Here is a 17,823-nt window from a genome sequence, read left to right on the forward strand (position 1 = left end):
AATTTTAAAAAATAAACAAAGAAGGGAGAACTGAACACCAGATGGGCCAAGGCTAAAGATTTCTGCCCTGGGAGTTCCAGACCAGTCTGGGCAACATAGCAAGACCCCAACTCTACAAAGATGAAAACAATTAGCCAGGCATGGTGGTGTGTGATTGTAGTCCCTACTCAGGAGGCTGAGGCAGGAGGTTCACTTGAGCCCAGGAGTTTAAGGCTACAGTGAGCTAGGATCATGTCACTGCACTCCAGCCTGGGCAACAGGGTGAGACTTGACTCTAAAAAAAAGAAAAAGAAAATTCCTGCCTTGCCCACAACCTCCCTCTGAGCAAGTTGGGTTGGCCGTAGCTCTTGCTGAAACAGCAGCGAGATGTGAACTGTCTTACCCATGAACACCTGCTATCAAGACCTCTGGTTCTATCTGGATGCAAAATGCTTCTCCAATCTCCATCCACACAGACATGGGCCTATTGCGGGTCCTGTTCATGGATTTCCACCCTGGCTTAGACAACCATTGTCTCTATCTGGATTTTTCAATAGTGTCCTAACTGGACCTATCGCTTCTACCCACCTTTGCCCCCTCTACAGTCTAATATCAACCCCGCAGCCAGAGGGATCTTTTAAAAAACATGAATCAGATCATCACTCTTCTACTCAAAACCTCTAATGACTTCTCATCTTACTCAGAGGAAAGCCAAAGTCCTCACTATGGCCTCCAAGTCACTAACCCATCCAGACCCTCATGATCTCTCTGACCTCATCACCTACTATTTTCCCCCTCTCACTTATTTCTCTCCAGCCGCATTGGTGTCCTGGATCTTCACTTTTAAATTATTTTTTATTTTTTAGAGATAGGATCTTGCTCTGTTGCCCAGGCTGGAGTGCAATGGTGTGATCATAGCTCACTGCAGCTTCAAACTCCTGGCTCATAGGCCAGGTGTGGTGACTCACACCTGTAGTCCCAGCCTCCGAAGTAGCTGGGACTACAGCACTCAACGTGCTGTAAATGCCAGCACTTTGGGAGGGCAAGGCAGGTGGATCACCTGAGGTCAGGAGTTTAAGACCAGCCTGGCCAACATGGTAAAAGCCCATCTCTACTAAAAATACAAAAAAAATTAGCCAGGTATGGTGGCACAGGTCTGTAATCCCAGCTACTTGGGAGGCTGAGGCAGGAGACTGGCTTGAACCTGGGAGGCGGAGGTTACAGTCAGCCAAGATCGTGCCAGTGCACTACAGCCTGGGCAACAAGAGCAAAACTCCATCTCAAAAAACAAAAACAAAAATCAACCAACCAAACAAAAACTTCTGGGCTCAAGAGATCCTCCCACCCCAGCTTCCCAAAGCACTGGGATTACAGATTGTGCACCTGGCTTAGAGTTTCTCTTTTGGATTTAATTAGTACAGAGTAGATTTCTGTTATGTACAACCAAAAGAACCTGCAGTAAAATTGTTCCACTTTAATTCAGACAATAAACTGCCCCTTGCTGTACCTACCTACTGAGTTCCCGTGCCCTGCAGCTGGAAGAGGGTAGATCACCCAGAACAAATGACTGGACACGCGCTCTCCTGCAAAAGGGAACTCACGCGACATAGTTGATGGCACCAAAGGTGTTGGTCAACAGCAACATGTGCTTTACATGCTCCAGCAGAGTATCAGGGTCCTTCTGTTTAACATAATCTGAGAAATCAAACTCCGTTTTGTAGCTTGTGGAAAACTGAACAGCAGCAAACTAGAAAAGGGAAGAAATGATATTCAATTATATATCCCTTTCCATTTGTCTGTTCCAAACTCTTCTTTTTTTTTTTTTTTGAGATGGAGTTTCGCTCTTGTTGCCCACACTGGAGTGCAGTGGCATGATCTTGGCTCACTACAACCTCTGCCTCCCGGGTTCCAGCAATTTTCGTGCCTCAGCCTCCCAAGTAGCTGTGATTACAGACACGTGCCACCACACCTGACTATTTTGTGTGTGTGTGTGTGTATTCTTAGTAGAGATGGTGTTTCACCATATTTGTCAGGCTGGTCTCAAACTCCTGACCTCAGGTGATCCACCTGCCTTGGCCACCCAAAGTGCTGGGATTACAGGCGTGAGCAACAGTGCCCAGCCCCAAACTCTACTTCTTCTTTTTCAAGACAGGGTCTTGTTCTATCTCCCAGGCTGGAGTGCAGGGCACAACCATAGCTCACTACAGCCTCAGCCTCCCAGGGTCGAGCCATCCTCCCTCATCAGCCTCTGAAGTAGCTGGAACTACAGGCACGTGCCACCACACTGGGCTAACTTTTATTTTTTGTAGAAATGGGGTCTTGCTATGTTGCCCAGGCTGGTCTCGAACTCCTGGCTTCAAGTGATCCTCCCGGCTAAGCCTCCCAATGTGCTGGGATTACAGGTGTGAGCCACTGTGCCTAGCTCAATCTCTTCTTATGCAGGACCTGGGCAACTCAACTCCACATCCTTGCCTCAGATAATTCTTTTGAAAATGAGGCAATATACAAATAAGCACAGAAATAAAACAAAATAAACCTTGCTCCCTCATGTAATACTGTGTGTTGAGCTCCTATTCTCTGGGTCCACCTATGTCACTGACAGGGATGGGTTCCAGTAGCCATATTTCTGCTGAGTGACCCTGCTTAACTAGACACAGTTGACTGGGCCAGGGATCAACACCTGACTGAAGCTAGGCCAGCCAGAGCTTCTTCTCTGAGAACTGGGAGTTTGCAAAGGGAGGTGTTGGTTGAGGGAAAGGTAAAAAGCCCTCTTGGAACTTTAACATGTGAACTTAGGAGCTTTCCATAGGTCCATGTGGTCTAAAGGTGCTAAGGGAGCCAGTCTACAGAGACTGAGAAAAGAGAATAAGGAAGCAAAGACTCAAAAAGAAACAGAAATGAGAACTAGCTGGGCACAGTGGCTCATGCCTGTAACCCCAGCACTTTGGGAGGCCGCGGCAGGAGGATCTCTTGAGACGTCCAGTAGTTTGAGATCAGTCTGGGCAACACAACGATAAACCATCTCTACGGAAAATTTAAAAATTAGCCACGCGTGGGCCGGGCGCAGTGGTTCACGCCTGTAATCCCAGCACTTTGGGAGGCCGAGGTGGGCGGATCACGAGGTCAGGAGATCGAGACCATCCTGGCTAACATGGTGAAACTCCGTCTCTACTAAAAATACAAAAAATTAGACGGGCATGATGGCGGGTGCCTGTAGTCCCAGCTACTCCAGAGGCTGAGGCAGGAAAATGGCGTGAACCCGGGAGGCGGAGCTTTCAGTGAGCCGAGATCGCGCCACTGCACTCCAGCCTGGGCGACAGAACGAGACTCTGTCTCAAAAAAATAAATAAAAAATAAATTAAAAATAAAAATTAGTCACGCACAGTGGTGCACACGGGTAGTCCCAGCTACTTGGGAGGATCATTTGAGCACAGGAGTTTGAGGCTACAGTGAGCTATGATCGTGCCACTGCATTCCAGCCTTGGGGACACAGTGAGATCCTATCTCAAAAAGAAAAAAAGGCCGTGCACGGTGACTCACGCCTGTAATCCCACACTTTGGGAGGTCAAAGTGGGTGGATCACAAGGTCAGGAGTTTGAGACCAGCCTGGCCAACATGGTGAAACTCCGTCTCTACTAAAAAATACAAAAATCAGCTGGGTATAGTGGCAGGTGCCTGTAATCCCAGCTACTTGGGAGACTGAGGCAGGAGACTCACTTGAACCCGGGAGGCGGAGGTTTCAGTGAGTTGAGATCGTGTCATTGCACTCCAGGCTGGGCAACAAGAGTGAAACTCCATTTCAAAAAAAAAAAAAAGGAAATGAGAACTAGAGAGACTCCTAGAAGCCTTCAACTCCCTGGTTCTTATCCCTTCCAGAGGCCCAGTTATAGCCATGCCCATAGGCTCTGAGGATACCACATACTAAAATTTCCTTTCATGGTTTAAGCCAGTTCAGATAGGCATCTATTGCCTGCAACCAAGAATCCTAACTAGCATTTTTACCTGGTAGGAAGTGTTGCTGAGTTTCTTCATCACATCCTTCATGAAGTCCAGAATTTTCTGAAATTCATCTGGCTGCAAGCTCATCGAACCATCAAACAGAAATACCAGGTCTACGTTGCCCTTGATACATTCTGCAGAGGCCAGACGCAAGGGACCCAGTGAAGCATCTCTGGTGTTTGACTGCCCATGCTGGTTCTCCCTAGGGGCAGCCACTGGGAGGTTTTACCCACTGAGTCCCCAGTTCCTTACCCTGAAAACCAGGGCGCCCCTGCAGCATGGCACCCTGCAGATTCTGGTGGAAGAGGTAACACAGGCCACTCAGATAGGTATTCTGGTCACACGTTCGAGACAGCCCAGGGTCACAGGCCTAAAGGAAGCAAAGGCCAAAGATTTGGGTCTCCTATTTGCTATGTGTCTTCTGGGCACCATCAACCAAGAATAAGAACGTTCAGAGTCCTTTCTCACTTCCTCTGTCCAACTGGTTACCAAGGCAAGGAATGTCCACCTCCACAGTCTCTAGTGTCCATCCCTCCCATCCTACCAATGCTGTATGCCAATGGATGCTCACCGCCTGTAGGATAAAGTCTGGACCCCTTAGCTGGGCTTACATTGGGCACGACCCCACATTTCCAGGCCTATCTTCTCCTGGTCCCAATCTCTCTTTCTGTGTTCCAGCCAAATCAAATTATCAAGATTCCCAGAATAAAAGGTGCCTCTTTCTTTCTTTTTCCCTTCCCTTCCCTTCCCCCTCCCCTCCCTCCCTCCCTCCCTCCCTCCCTCTCTCTCTCTCTCTCTTTCTCTCTCTCTTTCTTTCTTTCTTTCTTTCTTTCTTTCTTTCTTTCTTTCTTTCTTTCTTCTTTCTCTTTCTTTTTTTTCCTTTTTCTCTCTCTCTTTCTTTCTCCGTCTTTTTTTTTTTTTTTTTTACGGAGTCTCGCTCTATCGCCCAGTCTGGAGTGCAGTGGCGTGATCTCGGCTCACTGCAACCTCTGCTTCCCAGGTTCAAGCGATTCTCCTGCCTCAGCTTCCTGAGTAGCTGGGACTACAGGCGCCCACCACCATGCCCAGTTAATTTTTGTATTTTTAGTAGAGACGGGGTTTCACCATATTGGCCAGGATGGTCTCAAACTCCTGACCTTGTGTCTGCCCACCTTGGCCTCCCAGAGTGCTGGGATTACAAGAGTGAGCTACTGCACCCGGCCTTTTCTTTCCTTCCTTTCTTTCTTCCTTCCTTCCTTCCTTCCTTCCTTCCTTCCTTCCTTCCTTCCTTCCTTCCTTCCTTCCTTCCCTCCTCTTTCTTTTTCTTCTTTCTTCCTTCCCTTTTCTTTCCTTCCTCTCTATCTTTCTCCTCCTCTCCCCTCCCTCCGTCCCTCTTTCCCTCCCTCCCTCCTTCCTACTTTCCGTCCTTCCGTCCCTCCCTGCCTCCCTCCCTCCTTTCTTTCTCTCCTTGCTTTCTTTCTTCTTGGGTCTCACTCTCATCACCCAGGCTGGAGTGCAGTGGCACAATCATGGCTCACTGCAGCCTCAACTTCCTGGGCTCAGGTGATCCTCCCGCCTCAGCCTCCCAAATAACTGGGACTACAGGCATGCGCCACCATGCCTGGCTAATTTTTTTGTAGAGATGGAGTTTTGCCAGGTTGCCCAGGCCAGTCTTAAACTCCTAGGCTCAAGCGATCCACCTGCCTCTGCCTCCCAAAGTCATTTCTTTCATTTACGACCCTTTCCTGCCAGATTGCAATTTCTTCAAAGTCTGGGCTCGTATCATGGTCATCTTTTTGTTTTGTTTTGCTTTTGTTTTTTTTAGACACAGGTCTCACTCTGTCTCCCTGGCTGGAGTGTAATGGTGTGATCATAACTCACTGTAGCCTTGAACTCCTGGCCTCAACTGATCCTCCCGAGTAGCTGGGACTACATACATGTGCCACCATGCCCAGCTAATGAAAAAAACATTTTTTTTTTGTAGGGACAGGGTTGACTAGGCTGGTCTTGAACTCCTGGCCTCAATCGATCATCCAGTTTTGGCTTCCCAAAGTGCTGGGGTTACGGGTATGAGCCACCGGCCTGGCCTCATCAACTTTGTATCTCACTCCCCTTCCCCTGTCAGAACCTAGCCCGATGCCTGGCTTATAATAGTAGCTAAATAAACAAGCTCTACTGAAATACTGGATCAGTATTTCCCTCAGTCTTCTATCTCTCACACAGAAGGATGCTGGCTGGGATAAGTTGGAAACAGCAATGAACTTGGGATCAAATGAGAATTTGATTCAAATCCTGACTCTACCACTTTGCAACCATGTGACCTTGGTCAAGTCTCTTAATCCTTTGGTCCTGTTTTCTTGTGTATGAAATGTGTATACTGATCCCTATCTCACCTGAGTGTCTTGAGGGGTTAAAAGAAATAAAGTGACCAGGTGTCGTAGCTCATGCCTGTAATCCCAGCACTTTGGGAGGCTGAGGCGGGCAGATCACCTGAGGTCAGGAGTTTGAGACCAGCCTGACCAACATGGTGAAACTCCATCTCTACTAAAAATACAAAAATTAGCCGGGTATGGTGGCACACGCCTGTAATCCCAGCTACTCCGGAGGCTGAGGCAGGAGAATCACTTGAACTCGGGAGGTGGAGTTTGCAGTGAACCGAGATCATGCCACTGCAATCCAGCCTGGGTGACAAGAGTGAAACTGTCTCAAAAAAAAAAAAAAAAAAAAAAAAAAAAAGCAGTGTTTCCTAAACTTTAGGCATTTGTGAAATACTTCACACTATCTGCCATATGAGCATACTCTTATTTTCTTAATAGTTTGCTTTAAATTTTTGTTTAACTTCAGCTTTCCTAAGCAATATGATATAGGAAATTATAAATTTGATGTGCTTGTCATAGATTTTTTTCTAATAAACCACTAAAGAAATTTACAACCATGAAAACATTAAAAGCTTGTATACCACTAAAAATCATATTGCATATCAATGATCACAGATATTTCATATCTGGAAGAAAAGTGAGGTAAGTTCTTGAAAATAGCTGGCTCTGCTGGGTGTAGTGACTCACACCCGTAATCCCAGCACTTTGGGAAGCTGAGGCAGGAGGATTCTTCAGCTCAAGACCAGTCTGGGCAACATGGTGACACTCTCTCTCTATGAAAAATATAAAAATTAGCTGGGCGTGGTAGCATGCACCTATAGTCCCAGATAATTGGGAGGCTGAGGTGGGAGGATTACTTGAGCACAGGGAGGTTGAGGCTACAGTGAGCTGTGATCACGCCACTGCACTCCAGCCTGGGCAATAGAATAATAGAATGAGACCTCGTCTCAAAAACAAAAAAGCTGGCTCATCATTGGTTCTCAATAAACACTAATTGACTCTGATGCCTTTGACTGTCTGTGGGAACTTTTGTCCACATTCTTCCTCTTTTCTTCTCTCATTACTTGGATGGAGCTTCACAGGCTCTGATAACACCACTGCACAAAATTCTTACCAAAATGCTTCCATCTGTGGGGTCTGTTGCCAAGGTCATTCCCAAGTACTTGGAGGTATAGTTGGAACCTGTAGGCACCAGAAGGTTGGTCTGGAGGAGCTCAGGCAATCTAGGTGGGCTGGGGCCAGCCTCAGATTCCCCAAGATCCCATTCCTCCCAGCTCACCCCCCAGTTACTCACCTCTCAGGCTAACTGGCAGGCAGTGTCCTGTGCCCGACTGGCACTGATAGAGGCTTCCCGTGCTGTTCCCCTCCCCTGGAGCTCCCACGATGACCCTGGGGAGAAATCTCACCTGTGAGAGGGAGTGGCCCAGATCTGTACCCACCTCCTCCTGCTTGCTCAGGAGGTTCAGATCTCCCGCCTCATCTCTCCAAGCACTGCAACCATTCCCCTTCAAGAAGGTGCCTCCGGCCGGGCAGGGTGGCTCATGCCTGTAACTTTGGCATGAGGCCAAAGTACTTTGGGAGGCCGACATGGGCAGATCACCTGAGGTCAGGAATTTGAGACTAGCCTGGCCAATATGGTGAAACCCTGTCTCTAAAATACAAAAATTAGCCCGGCATAGTGGCGCATGCCTGTAATCCCAGCTATTCAGGAGGCTGAGGCAGGAGAATGGCTTGAACCTGCGAGACAGAGATTGCAGTGAGCTGAGATCTAATCGTTGCACTACAGCCTGGGTGACAAGAGCAAAACTCCGTGTCAAAAAAAAAAAAAAAAAAAAAAAGGAAGATGCCTCCGTCCTCACCTCTTCCCTACAGAATCCCAGAGAAATAATTCCAAATGCCAAAATCCTAGAAAATTAAGGTTCCTTTACATTTACAGTCTTTGAGGCCCAGAGAATGATCTGCCAGAATGTCTCATGACAGGTTCATTCATTCAGTCCTTGATTCAAAAGCCATTCATGGCTGGGCGGTGGTATATCTAAGAAGGGTTAGTAAGAGAGAACAAACTCCTGGCTTCCAGGCGCTGGCAGGGAAGTAAGGGAGTGTCAGGAACCTACTGGGCAATGTGAAGTGTTTGGGGGCTGGGATCCTTCCCTGTTCTGCACTTCCATGGCCTCCCTGATCGCCTGTGTCCCGCTTTTTGATCCCTCACTCCTATCTCTGAGGATTCCCACCCACAGGCTCCTCCAGACGGGAACCCCTGGAAAGCCGCCCCTTGGGGGCTGCCCCAGGGCGGGCATCAGGAGGAGGACTTGCGGGGCACAGCTCACCCGTTTCCGACCTGCAGGACGCGGTATCCAAAGTGCCTCCCGGCGCGCGGTGGGGAGAAGCTCCGCGCGCCCCGCACGTCCAGGTTGTAGCTCGAGGCCGGCGCTGAGGAAGGCAAGGGGCGTCAGCTGCCACCCAGGGACCCCGCCCTGCACGTGCCCGGCAGGTGGCCGATCCCAGGCCCACCTGGCTCTCGCTCCCCAGGCCGCCCGCACCCAGGCGGGCAGAGCGGACCCGCACCCTGCGCTTCCCCTCCAGAGCGTTGACTTGGGGGAATATGGAAGGAGCAACTCCCGGCCCCTCTAGAGCTCTGAAAGCTCTTCCCAGGGCCTGAGAACACAACTTCCCGTTTGGCCTCTCTGCAAAGAAGGAAGGATGAGAAATTAGAGGCTCTAGAGAGAGGAGCAGACCCAAGGGGCCCCAAGGCAGAGGGTGGCCAAGTTCCAAGGCAGAGGCCAAGATGGGGATGCCCCAGGGCCGGGTGCGCCTCTGCCACCCATTTCTGCGGTCATGGGGCCCAGGCGCCTCCTCCCACAGTCTCAGATTGCAGCTCCCCTGATCCCTGGGGGGCTGCCTTCCCACCCCACAGGGCCAGTCTTTTGGAGGGCGGGTAGATCCCAGCCCCCTTCCCCCTCAGTCGGCCTGCCCAGGCGCCCTGGCACACCCAGGATGTCCTTTCCGCCCTGCTTTCTCTCCCGCCGTGGAGTTTATTTCAGAGCATCCTAGAATGTCATGGAGGCCAGGCCTTCATTTGTTTAGATGAAGAGTGTGGGACTGGAAAGGGGAAAGGACTTGCCTAAAACGCACAGAGGTGGTACCACAGGTGGCCCCAGAACCCAGCACCCTCCTCCCAGCTTTAGCTACTCATTAACTATCTGCCTTTTGTTTGTTTGTTGTTTAAGAGACAGGGTCTTGCTCTGTCACCCAGGCTGGAGGGCATTGGCACAAGCTTGGCTCACTGCAACCTCCGCCTCCTGGAATCAAATGATTCTCATGCCTCAACCTCCCAAGTAGCTGGGATTACAGGCCTGTACTACCACACCCAGCTAATTTTACTGTATTTTTAGTAGAGATGAGGTTTTTGCCATGTTGGCCAGTCTGGTCTCAAATTCCTGGCCTCAAGTAATCTGCCCACCTTAGCCTCCTAAAGTGCTGGGATTACAGGCGTGAGCCACAGCGCCCGGCCCCATCTGCCTTTTCAAAGAACCCACTGCCCCTTCTTATGTTCCCTTCTCTATCTTTGCCTCCACCCCTTGCCTATTTATTTCTTTTCTTTCCCCATTCCCCACTTTCTCCTTCCAAGATCCCTGGGCCCCGTATCCCTAAGGCCAATTCCACTTTTAGGGGGCAGCTCCTTGTTTACTCCAGCTCCACCAAGCTCTGCAGTTTCTCTGGTCACAGACACATGTCCCTTCCCCTGCCTCCTCCCTTGCCTACCGAAGAAAAAGAACCCAGACAGCAGCGCCATTGCCATCACGGTGATGCAGGAATCCTTCATCCTTCCAGCACTCAAGGGACCTGTGGCCCCAGGGGCAGCGTCAGGAGGCCCGTGGGATTTGCTGGCAACCTAGACAGAGTGAAAGAGGAAAATGATCATGCCCTTTGGCCTCTTACAGTGGTACTTTCTCACAGAAGCACTAGGCTGGTGACACTGGCAGGCGGGGAGGGAGGCGTGCCTGCAGGAGTTGTGAAACCGCAAGGGTTCAGGGAGGAAGTGTAAGCAAGTTAGAGACATTTCCTGTGCCTGCTTGCATTTTCATATCATCCAAAAGCTGACAGCATAGCAGGGAGATGACTGTCTCCACTGCTGACACGGTTTCTCACTAACATCCCACCTAAGGGCTCCGTAAAGCTCAGCAGAGGACTGGTCCAATAAATGGTGGCAAAATTACAACGGAATGCTATGCAGCAGTGAAAAAGAATGAGGGCAGGAAAATAAAATAGGGGGAGAAAGATGTACATGAACCACTATTAAAGAAAAGAATGGATTACAGAACAGTGTATTTAGTGACCCATTTTGGTTCTAAAATGCAAAATCTAAAGAATTGGAGGCTGGGTTCAGTGGCTTACTGGCTGTAATCCCAGCACTGTGGGACTTCAGGAGGTGGAGGTAAGAGGATCGCCTGAAGCCAGGAATCAAGACCAGCCTGGGCAACAAAGTGAAACTTTGTCTTTTAAGAAAAAAAAATTGGAGAAAATATTTGCAAATCATATATCTAATAAGGGATTTGTCTCCAGAATATATTTTTTAAAACTCTTATAATTCAACAATAAAAAGACAAATAACCACTTTTTTTTTTTGTTTTGTGTTAAATTTTTTGAGACAAGGTCTTGCTCTGTCACCCAAGTGAGAGTGCAGTGGCGCGATCACAGCTCACTGCAACTTTGAACTCCCGGAGTCAAGCAATCCTCCCACCTCCGCTCCTAAGTAGCTGGAACCACAGGTGCATGCCACCATGCCTGGCTAATTTTTCTTTTTTGAGATGGTTTCTCACTATGTTGCCCAGGCTGATCTTGAATTCCTATGCTCAAGTAATCCTCCTGCCTCAGCCTCTCAAAGTGCTGGGATTACAGGTATGAGCCACTGTGCCCAGTTTATTTTTATTTATTTATTTTAGGCTAGTGAAGTGAAGCAGAGGCAGTGCAGAAGGAACAAAGATATTAGTAACGGTTGTGCTCAATTAGTTTTAAATGGCCGGGTGCGGTGGCTCACACCTCTAATCCCAGCCCTGTGGGAGCCCGAGCCAGGTGGATCACTTGAGGTCAGGAGTTCGAGACCAACCTGGCCAACATGGTGAAACCCCCGTCTCTACTAAAATTACAAAAATTAGCCAGGCGTGGTGGCACATGCCTATAATTCCAGCTACTTGAGAGGCTGAGGCAGGAGAATTGCTTGAACCCAGGAGATGGAGGTTGTAGTGAGCCAAGATCTCACCATTGCATTCCAGCCTGGGTGACAGAGTGAGACTCTGTCTCAAAAAAAAAAAAAAAAAAAAAAAAAAAAAATTAGTTTTAAACACGACTGCACTCAGACCAACCTACCTAAGTTTCTAAATGAGCAAAGGGGTTGAGTAGCCATTTCTCCAATGACATATAAATGGCCAACATGCACATGAAATGATACTCAACGTTATTAGTCATTAGAGAAATGCAAATCAAAACCACAATGAGATACCCTTTACACCTACTTGGATGGTTAGAGTTTAAAACAAAGGAAATAAGAGTTAGTGAAGATGTGAAGAAATTGGAGGCCTGGTACGCATTGCTGGAAGAAATGTCAAATGGTGTGGATGCTGTGCAAAACACTTTGATGGTTCTTTTTTTTTTGAGAGAGAGGCTTGCCTAGGCTGGAGTGCAGTGGTGTGATCTCGGCTCTCTGCAGCCTCAACCTTACTGGCTCGAGTCATTCTCCCACCTCAGCCTCTTGAGTAGCTGGAACTACAGATGCAGGCCACCACACCTGACTAATTTTTTATTTTTTGTAAACATGGGGGTCTCTCTACCTTGCCCAGGCTGGTCTTGAATTTCTGAGCTCAAATGATTTGCCCGCCTCAGCCTCCCGAAGTGTTGGGATTGCACCTAGCCCAACAGTTCTTCTTTAAAAAAAGTTAAACATAGGCCAGGCATGGTGGCTCATCCCTGTAATCCCAGCACTTTGGCAGGCTGAGGTGAGAACTCCTGAGTTCAGGAGTTCGAGACCAGCCTGGGCACATGGAAAAACCCCATCTCTACTAAAAGTACAAATATTATCCGGGTGTGGTGGTGCGTCCTGTAGTCCCAGCTACTCACGAGGCTGAGGCGGGAGAATTGCTTGAACCTGGGAGGCAGAGGTTGAAGTGAGCTGAGATCACACCACTGTACTCCAGCCTGGGAAACAGAGTGAGACTCCATCTCAGGAAACAAAAACAGAAAGTTAAACATAGAGTTACTATATGACCCAGAAGTTCTCCTCCTAGGTATATACCCAAAAGAATTGAAATCATATGTTCCTACAAAAATTTATACATGTATGCTCATAGCAGTATCAATAATGACTCACACTAGCCCCAAACTGGAAACAACCCACATGTCTATCAACTGACAAATGGATGAACAAAATAGGGCATAGCCATGCAATGTAATATTATTTGCCTATAAAAAAGAATCAGGCCGGGCACAGTGATTCATGCCTGTAGTCCCAGCACTTTGGGAGACCAAGGCAGGTAAATCAGCTGAGGTCAGGAGTTCGAGACCAGCCTGGCCGACATGGTGAAACCCCGTCTTTATTAAAAATACAAAAATTAGCCAGGGGTGGTGGCACGGCCTATAGTCCCAGCTACTTGGGAGGCTGAGGCAGGAGAATTGCTTGAACCCGGAGGCAGAGGTTTCAGTAGTGGCGATCACACCACTGCACTCCTACCTGGGTGATGGAGTGAGACTTCATCTCAAAAAAAAAAAAAAAATAGAGTACTGGTACATACTACTATATGAGTAAGCCTTGAAAATATGCTTAGTGAAAGAAGGCAGCAAAGAAAAATCACATATGGTCTGACTCCAGTAAGTGAAATATCCAGAACAGGCAAATATAGAGAGACAGAAAGCAGATTGGTGCTTGCCGTGGAAATGGAGGCTAGGGAGTAAGTACTAATGGGCATAGGGTTTCATTTTAGGTGATGACATGTTCTGGAAATAGACTGTGGTAATGATTGCACAATTTCGTGAATCTATTTAAAAACCACTGAATGCTATACTTTTTTTAAAAAAAATTTTTGATACAGGATCTTGTTCTGTCACCCAGGCTGGAGTGCAGTGGTGCAATCATGGCTCACTGCAGCCTCGACTTCCCTGGCTCAAGCAATCCTCCCACCTCAGCCTCCCAAGTAGCTGGAACTACAGGTGTGTGCCACCACACCCAACTAACTTTTGTATTTTTTGTAGAGACAGGATTTCACTATGTTGTCTAGGCTGGTCTCAAACTCCTGGGCTCAATTGATCCTCTCTCCTTAGCCTCCCAAAGTACTGGGATTACAGCCACTGTGCCTGGTGAATTGTATACTTTAGAATGGTGAGTTTTATGGTATGTGAATTGTATCTCAATAACAAATAAACATGAAATTATATATGTATGTACATATTTGTTAAATAAGAAAAGATATACAACCATACTTTAAACGGTGGTTAGCTCTGCAGAATGAGGTTTATACATTTCTATATGGTCTGCATATTTTTTTACAATGAGGACGTACAACTTTACCATTTAAAAAAATCAGCTAGGCGTGGTGGCTTACACCTGTAATCCCAGCACTTTGGGAGACCGAGGCGGGCGGAACCCCTGAGGTCAGGAGTTTGAGACCAGTCTGGCCAACATGGTGAAACCCTGCCTCTACTAAAAATACAAAAATTAGCTAGGCGTGGTGGCGCGTGCCTGTAATCCCAGCTGCTTGGGAGGCTGAGGCAGGAGAATAGCTTAAATCCAGGAGGCGTAGGTTGCAGTGAGACAAGATCGCGCCATTGCACTCCAGCCTGGGCGACAGGGCAAGACTCTGTCTCAAAAAAAAAAAAAAAAAAAAAAAAAAAGCCTGGGCGCCATGGCTCACGCCTATAATCCCAGCACTTTGGGAGGCCAAGGTGGGTGGATCACCTGAGGTCGGGAGTTCAAGACCAGCCTGACCAACATGGAGAAACCCTGTCTCTACTAAAAATACAAAATTAGCCGGGCATGGTGGCACATGCCTGTAATCCCAGCTACTCGGGAGGCTGAGGCAGGAGAATCACTTGAACCCAGGAGGTGGAGGTTGCAGGGAGCCCAGAGCGCACCATTGCACTCCAGTCTGGGCAACAGGAGCGAAACTCTGTCTCGAAAAAAAAAAAAAAATTAAACTACCTTTAAAAAGCACAAAAATATTAGCCAGGCATGGTGGCTTACACCTGTAATTCCAGCCCTTTGGGAAGCCAAGGTGGGAGGATTGCTTGAGCTCAGGAGTTTGAGACCAGCCTGGGCAACTTAGCAAGACCTTGTGTCTACTAAAAATAAAAATAAAAACTTAGCCAAGCGTGCTGGTGTATGCCTGTAGTCCTAGCTACTTGGGAAACTGATGTGGGAGGATCACTTGAGCCCAGGAGGTAGAGGCTGCAGTGAGCTGTGATCAGGCCACTGCACTGCAGCCTGGGTGACAGAGCGATACCCTATCTTTATACACAAACAAGCAAACAAACCAAAACATAAAAATATTTAAAACACAACAGAGTAAAGGAACTGTATTTGTTTATAAGAAATTGGGAAGGATCTTCAGATTCTCCCTGTGCTGTGAAGAAATCCTGTTCAACCTGCAAATATGTCATTGCCCTGAGGAAGCCTTTTTCAGACAGATTATCTATTATCTGTACTACCAGGTGGTTGGAACGGAACAAGCTAGCTTGTGGTAATTAGAAGGTATTAGATAGTCTTTCGAAAATTCAGTTAAGATCAGATAATTCAGGCTGATTTCTTTGATTCTCTGTAGAGCAGTTCCAACCAAATTCTTTTGTTTTGTTCTGAAATTACAAAAAGAATATACATTTTTAAATTCAAGCACCATGGAATGTGTAAAGAAGGATAAGTATTGTCTTAATGTCCACTCTCCATCCCTAAATCCCAGGAGGAATCATTGTGAACAATTGAAGCCATATATTTTTCATGAATTAAGAAAAACTTAGGCTGGGCACTGTGACTCAAGCCTGTAATCCCAACACTTTTGGACGCTGAGGTGGGCAGCTCGCCTGAGGTCAGGAGTTCAAGACCAGCCTGGCCAACATGGTGAAACCTCATCTCTACTAAAAATGCAAAAATTAGCTGGGCATTGTGGCGCATGCCTATAATCCCAGCTACTCAGGAGGCTGTGACAGGAGAATCACATGAACCTTGGAGGCACAGATTGCAGTGAGCCGAGATTGAGCCACTGCACTCTAGCCTGAGCAACAGAGCGAGATTCTGTCCCCCCAAAAAAAAGAAAAAAGAAAGAAAGAAAAGAAAAGAAAAAATTGAGTTGTTAGTTAACCATACAGGTTTGACCTGTTTGGAAAAACTGTAATTATCTCACCACAGAACATCTAACTGAGAATTAATGGCTAAGTCAGCCGTCTCCTGTGTGAAGGTTTTCCCTCAGGCTATCTTCAAAATTTAGATACTTGAATTAGGGTTTAAGTTTCAGCAGGCAAGCTTATACATATTTATCGTATTATGTTTTCAGATTTAAAATAAGCAAGGCTGGGCATAGTGGCTCATGCCTGTAATCCCAACACTTTGGGAGGCCGAGGCGGGTAGATAACTGAAGATCAGGAGTTCGAGACCGGCCTGGACAACATGGTAAAACCCTGTCTCTACTAAAAGTACAAAAATTAGCTGAGCATGGTGGCACATGCTTGTAATCCCAGCTACTTGGGAGGCTGAGGCATGAGAATCGCTTGAACCCAGGAGGCAGAGGTTGTAGTGAGCCAAGATCGTATCACTCCACTCCAGCCTGGATAACAAAGTGAGATTCTGTCCCAAGAAAGAAAGAAAGAAAGTGAGGGTGAGACGGGGGGAGAAAGAGAGAGAGAGAGAGAGGAAGAAAGAAAGAAAAAGAGAAAGGAAGGAAGGAAGGAAGGAAAAGGAAGAAAAAGAAGAATGGCAGTTGCTAGGGGCTGGGAGGATCAGGAAACAGTGGGTAGGGGTGTGGGTCGGGAAAGCCAGATCATGTCACTTTCTTGTTCAGAACCCTTCAGTGTAGCCAGGGGCAGTGGCTCACACCTGTAACCCCAGCACTTTGGGAGGCCGAGGTGGGAGGATCACCTGAAGCCAGGAGTTTGAGACCAGCCTGGGCAACACAGTGAGATCCCCATCTCTAAAACTGAAAGGAAAAATTATAAAAAAGAAAAAAAAACCTCCGGTGGCTCCATATTTCACTCAAAATACAAGCTAAAGTTCTCACTGTGGCCTACAGAGCCTTAACCCGTCAGAGATCTCGTTCCCTCTCTGACTTCATGGCCCTCTGGCCCTCTCCTCGCCAGTCACGCTGCTGCCCTAGACTGTGATCATTCCAGCATGTCTGTTCTCTTGCTTGAATGCTCTTTGCCAAGCAAGCCTCATACATGGCCGGGCGTGGTGGCTGATGCCTGTAATCCCAGCACTTTGGGAGGCCGAGGTGGGCGGATCATGAGGTCAGGAGATTGAGACCATCCTGGCCAACATGATGAAACCCTGTCTCTACTAAAAGTACAAAAATTAGCTGGGCATGGCAGCGCGTGCCTGTAGTCCCAACTGCTTGGGAAGCTGAGGCAGGAGAATCTCTTGAACCCAGGAGGCGGAGGTTGCAGAGAGCCAAGATCACACCACTGCACTCTAGCCTGGTGACAAAGCTAGACTCCATCTCAAAAAACAAAAAAAAAAGAAAGAAAGCCTCATACATGGCTTGTACCCTTATACCTTCGTGTCCTTTCGGTCTCTGCTTGACCATCAGCTTCTCCTTTGCATTTATAGCCTTCTCCTATACTATCTATTTTATTTTATTTTATTTTTTGATATGGAGTCTCGCTCTTCTGCCCAAGTTGGAGTGCAGTGGCATGATCTTGGCTCACTGCAACTTCCACCTCCGGAGTTCAAGCGATTCTCCTACCTCAGCCTCTTGAGTAGCTAGGATTACAGGTACGCACTGCCATGCCTGGTTAATTTTTGTATTTTTAGTAGAGATAGGGTTTCACCATGTTGGCCAGGCTTGTCTCAAACTCCTGACCTCAGAAGATCCGCTTGCCTTGGCCTCCCAAAGTGCGGCGACTATAGGCCTGAGCCACTGTGCCTGACCCCATACTATCTAATTTACTTAGTTGTACAGTTTATTGTCCATTTTTCCTACTAGAATGTAAACTCCACAGAGGAAGTATTATTATTATTTGTTTTTCTTCACTGTTCTATCCCCAGGACCTAAAACAGTGCCTGGAGCATAGTAGATGCTCAGTAAATATTACTGAATGAGTAAATGTTTGGGGTTGCCCCTGCCCCTAAGGAGAGTTAAGAGGCTTTCTCTTTTGCTGGGTGCAGTGGCTCACCCCTGTAATCCCAGCACTTTGGGAGGCTGAGGCAGGCAGATCACAAGGTCAGGAGTTCAAGACCAGCCTGGCCAACATGGTAAAACCCCATCTCTACTAAAAATACAAAAATTAGCCTGGC

At 47.6% G+C, this 17,823-nt stretch overlaps 1 protein-coding gene across 1 annotated transcript; it reads right to left on the minus strand.

Annotated features, from left to right (window-relative positions):
* Positions 1–1,021: 1,021 nt before the first annotated feature.
* On the minus strand, positions 1,022–10,284 carry LOC140711057 (integrin alpha-L-like). Its single transcript, XM_073013994.1, has 7 exons — positions 10,098–10,284; positions 8,663–8,765; positions 7,630–7,724; positions 7,450–7,517; positions 4,231–4,348; positions 3,982–4,112; positions 1,022–1,726 (listed from the first exon to the last, which is right to left on the minus strand). The coding sequence occupies exons 1-7, from the start codon at positions 10,156–10,158 to the stop codon at positions 1,577–1,579; spliced, it is 726 nt and encodes a 241-aa protein (XP_072870095.1). The 5' UTR covers positions 10,159–10,284; the 3' UTR covers positions 1,022–1,576.
* Positions 10,285–17,823: the final 7,539 nt, after the last annotated feature.

This window comes from Chlorocebus sabaeus, unplaced genomic scaffold, assembly GCF_047675955.1.
Source record: "Chlorocebus sabaeus isolate Y175 unplaced genomic scaffold, mChlSab1.0.hap1 unalloc_scaffold_1429, whole genome shotgun sequence".
In the NCBI taxonomy this organism is placed as follows: domain Eukaryota; kingdom Metazoa; phylum Chordata; class Mammalia; order Primates; family Cercopithecidae; genus Chlorocebus; species Chlorocebus sabaeus.

Bases quoted from the DNA above. Each gene is read 5' to 3' on its own strand.
- LOC140711057 (XM_073013994.1), bottom strand. From the start codon at position 10,158: ATGAAGGATTCCTGCATCACCGTGATGGCAATGGCGCTGCTGTCTGGG. The intron at 8,766-10,097 runs GTAGGCAAGGGA...TGCCTTCCTCAG, and splicing joins GTCTGGGTTCTTTTTCTTCG to CGCCGGCCTCGAGCTACAAC. The intron at 7,725-8,662 runs GTGAGCTGTGCC...ATTTCTCCCCAG, and splicing joins GTCCTGCAGGTCGGAAACGG to GGTCATCGTGGGAGCTCCAG.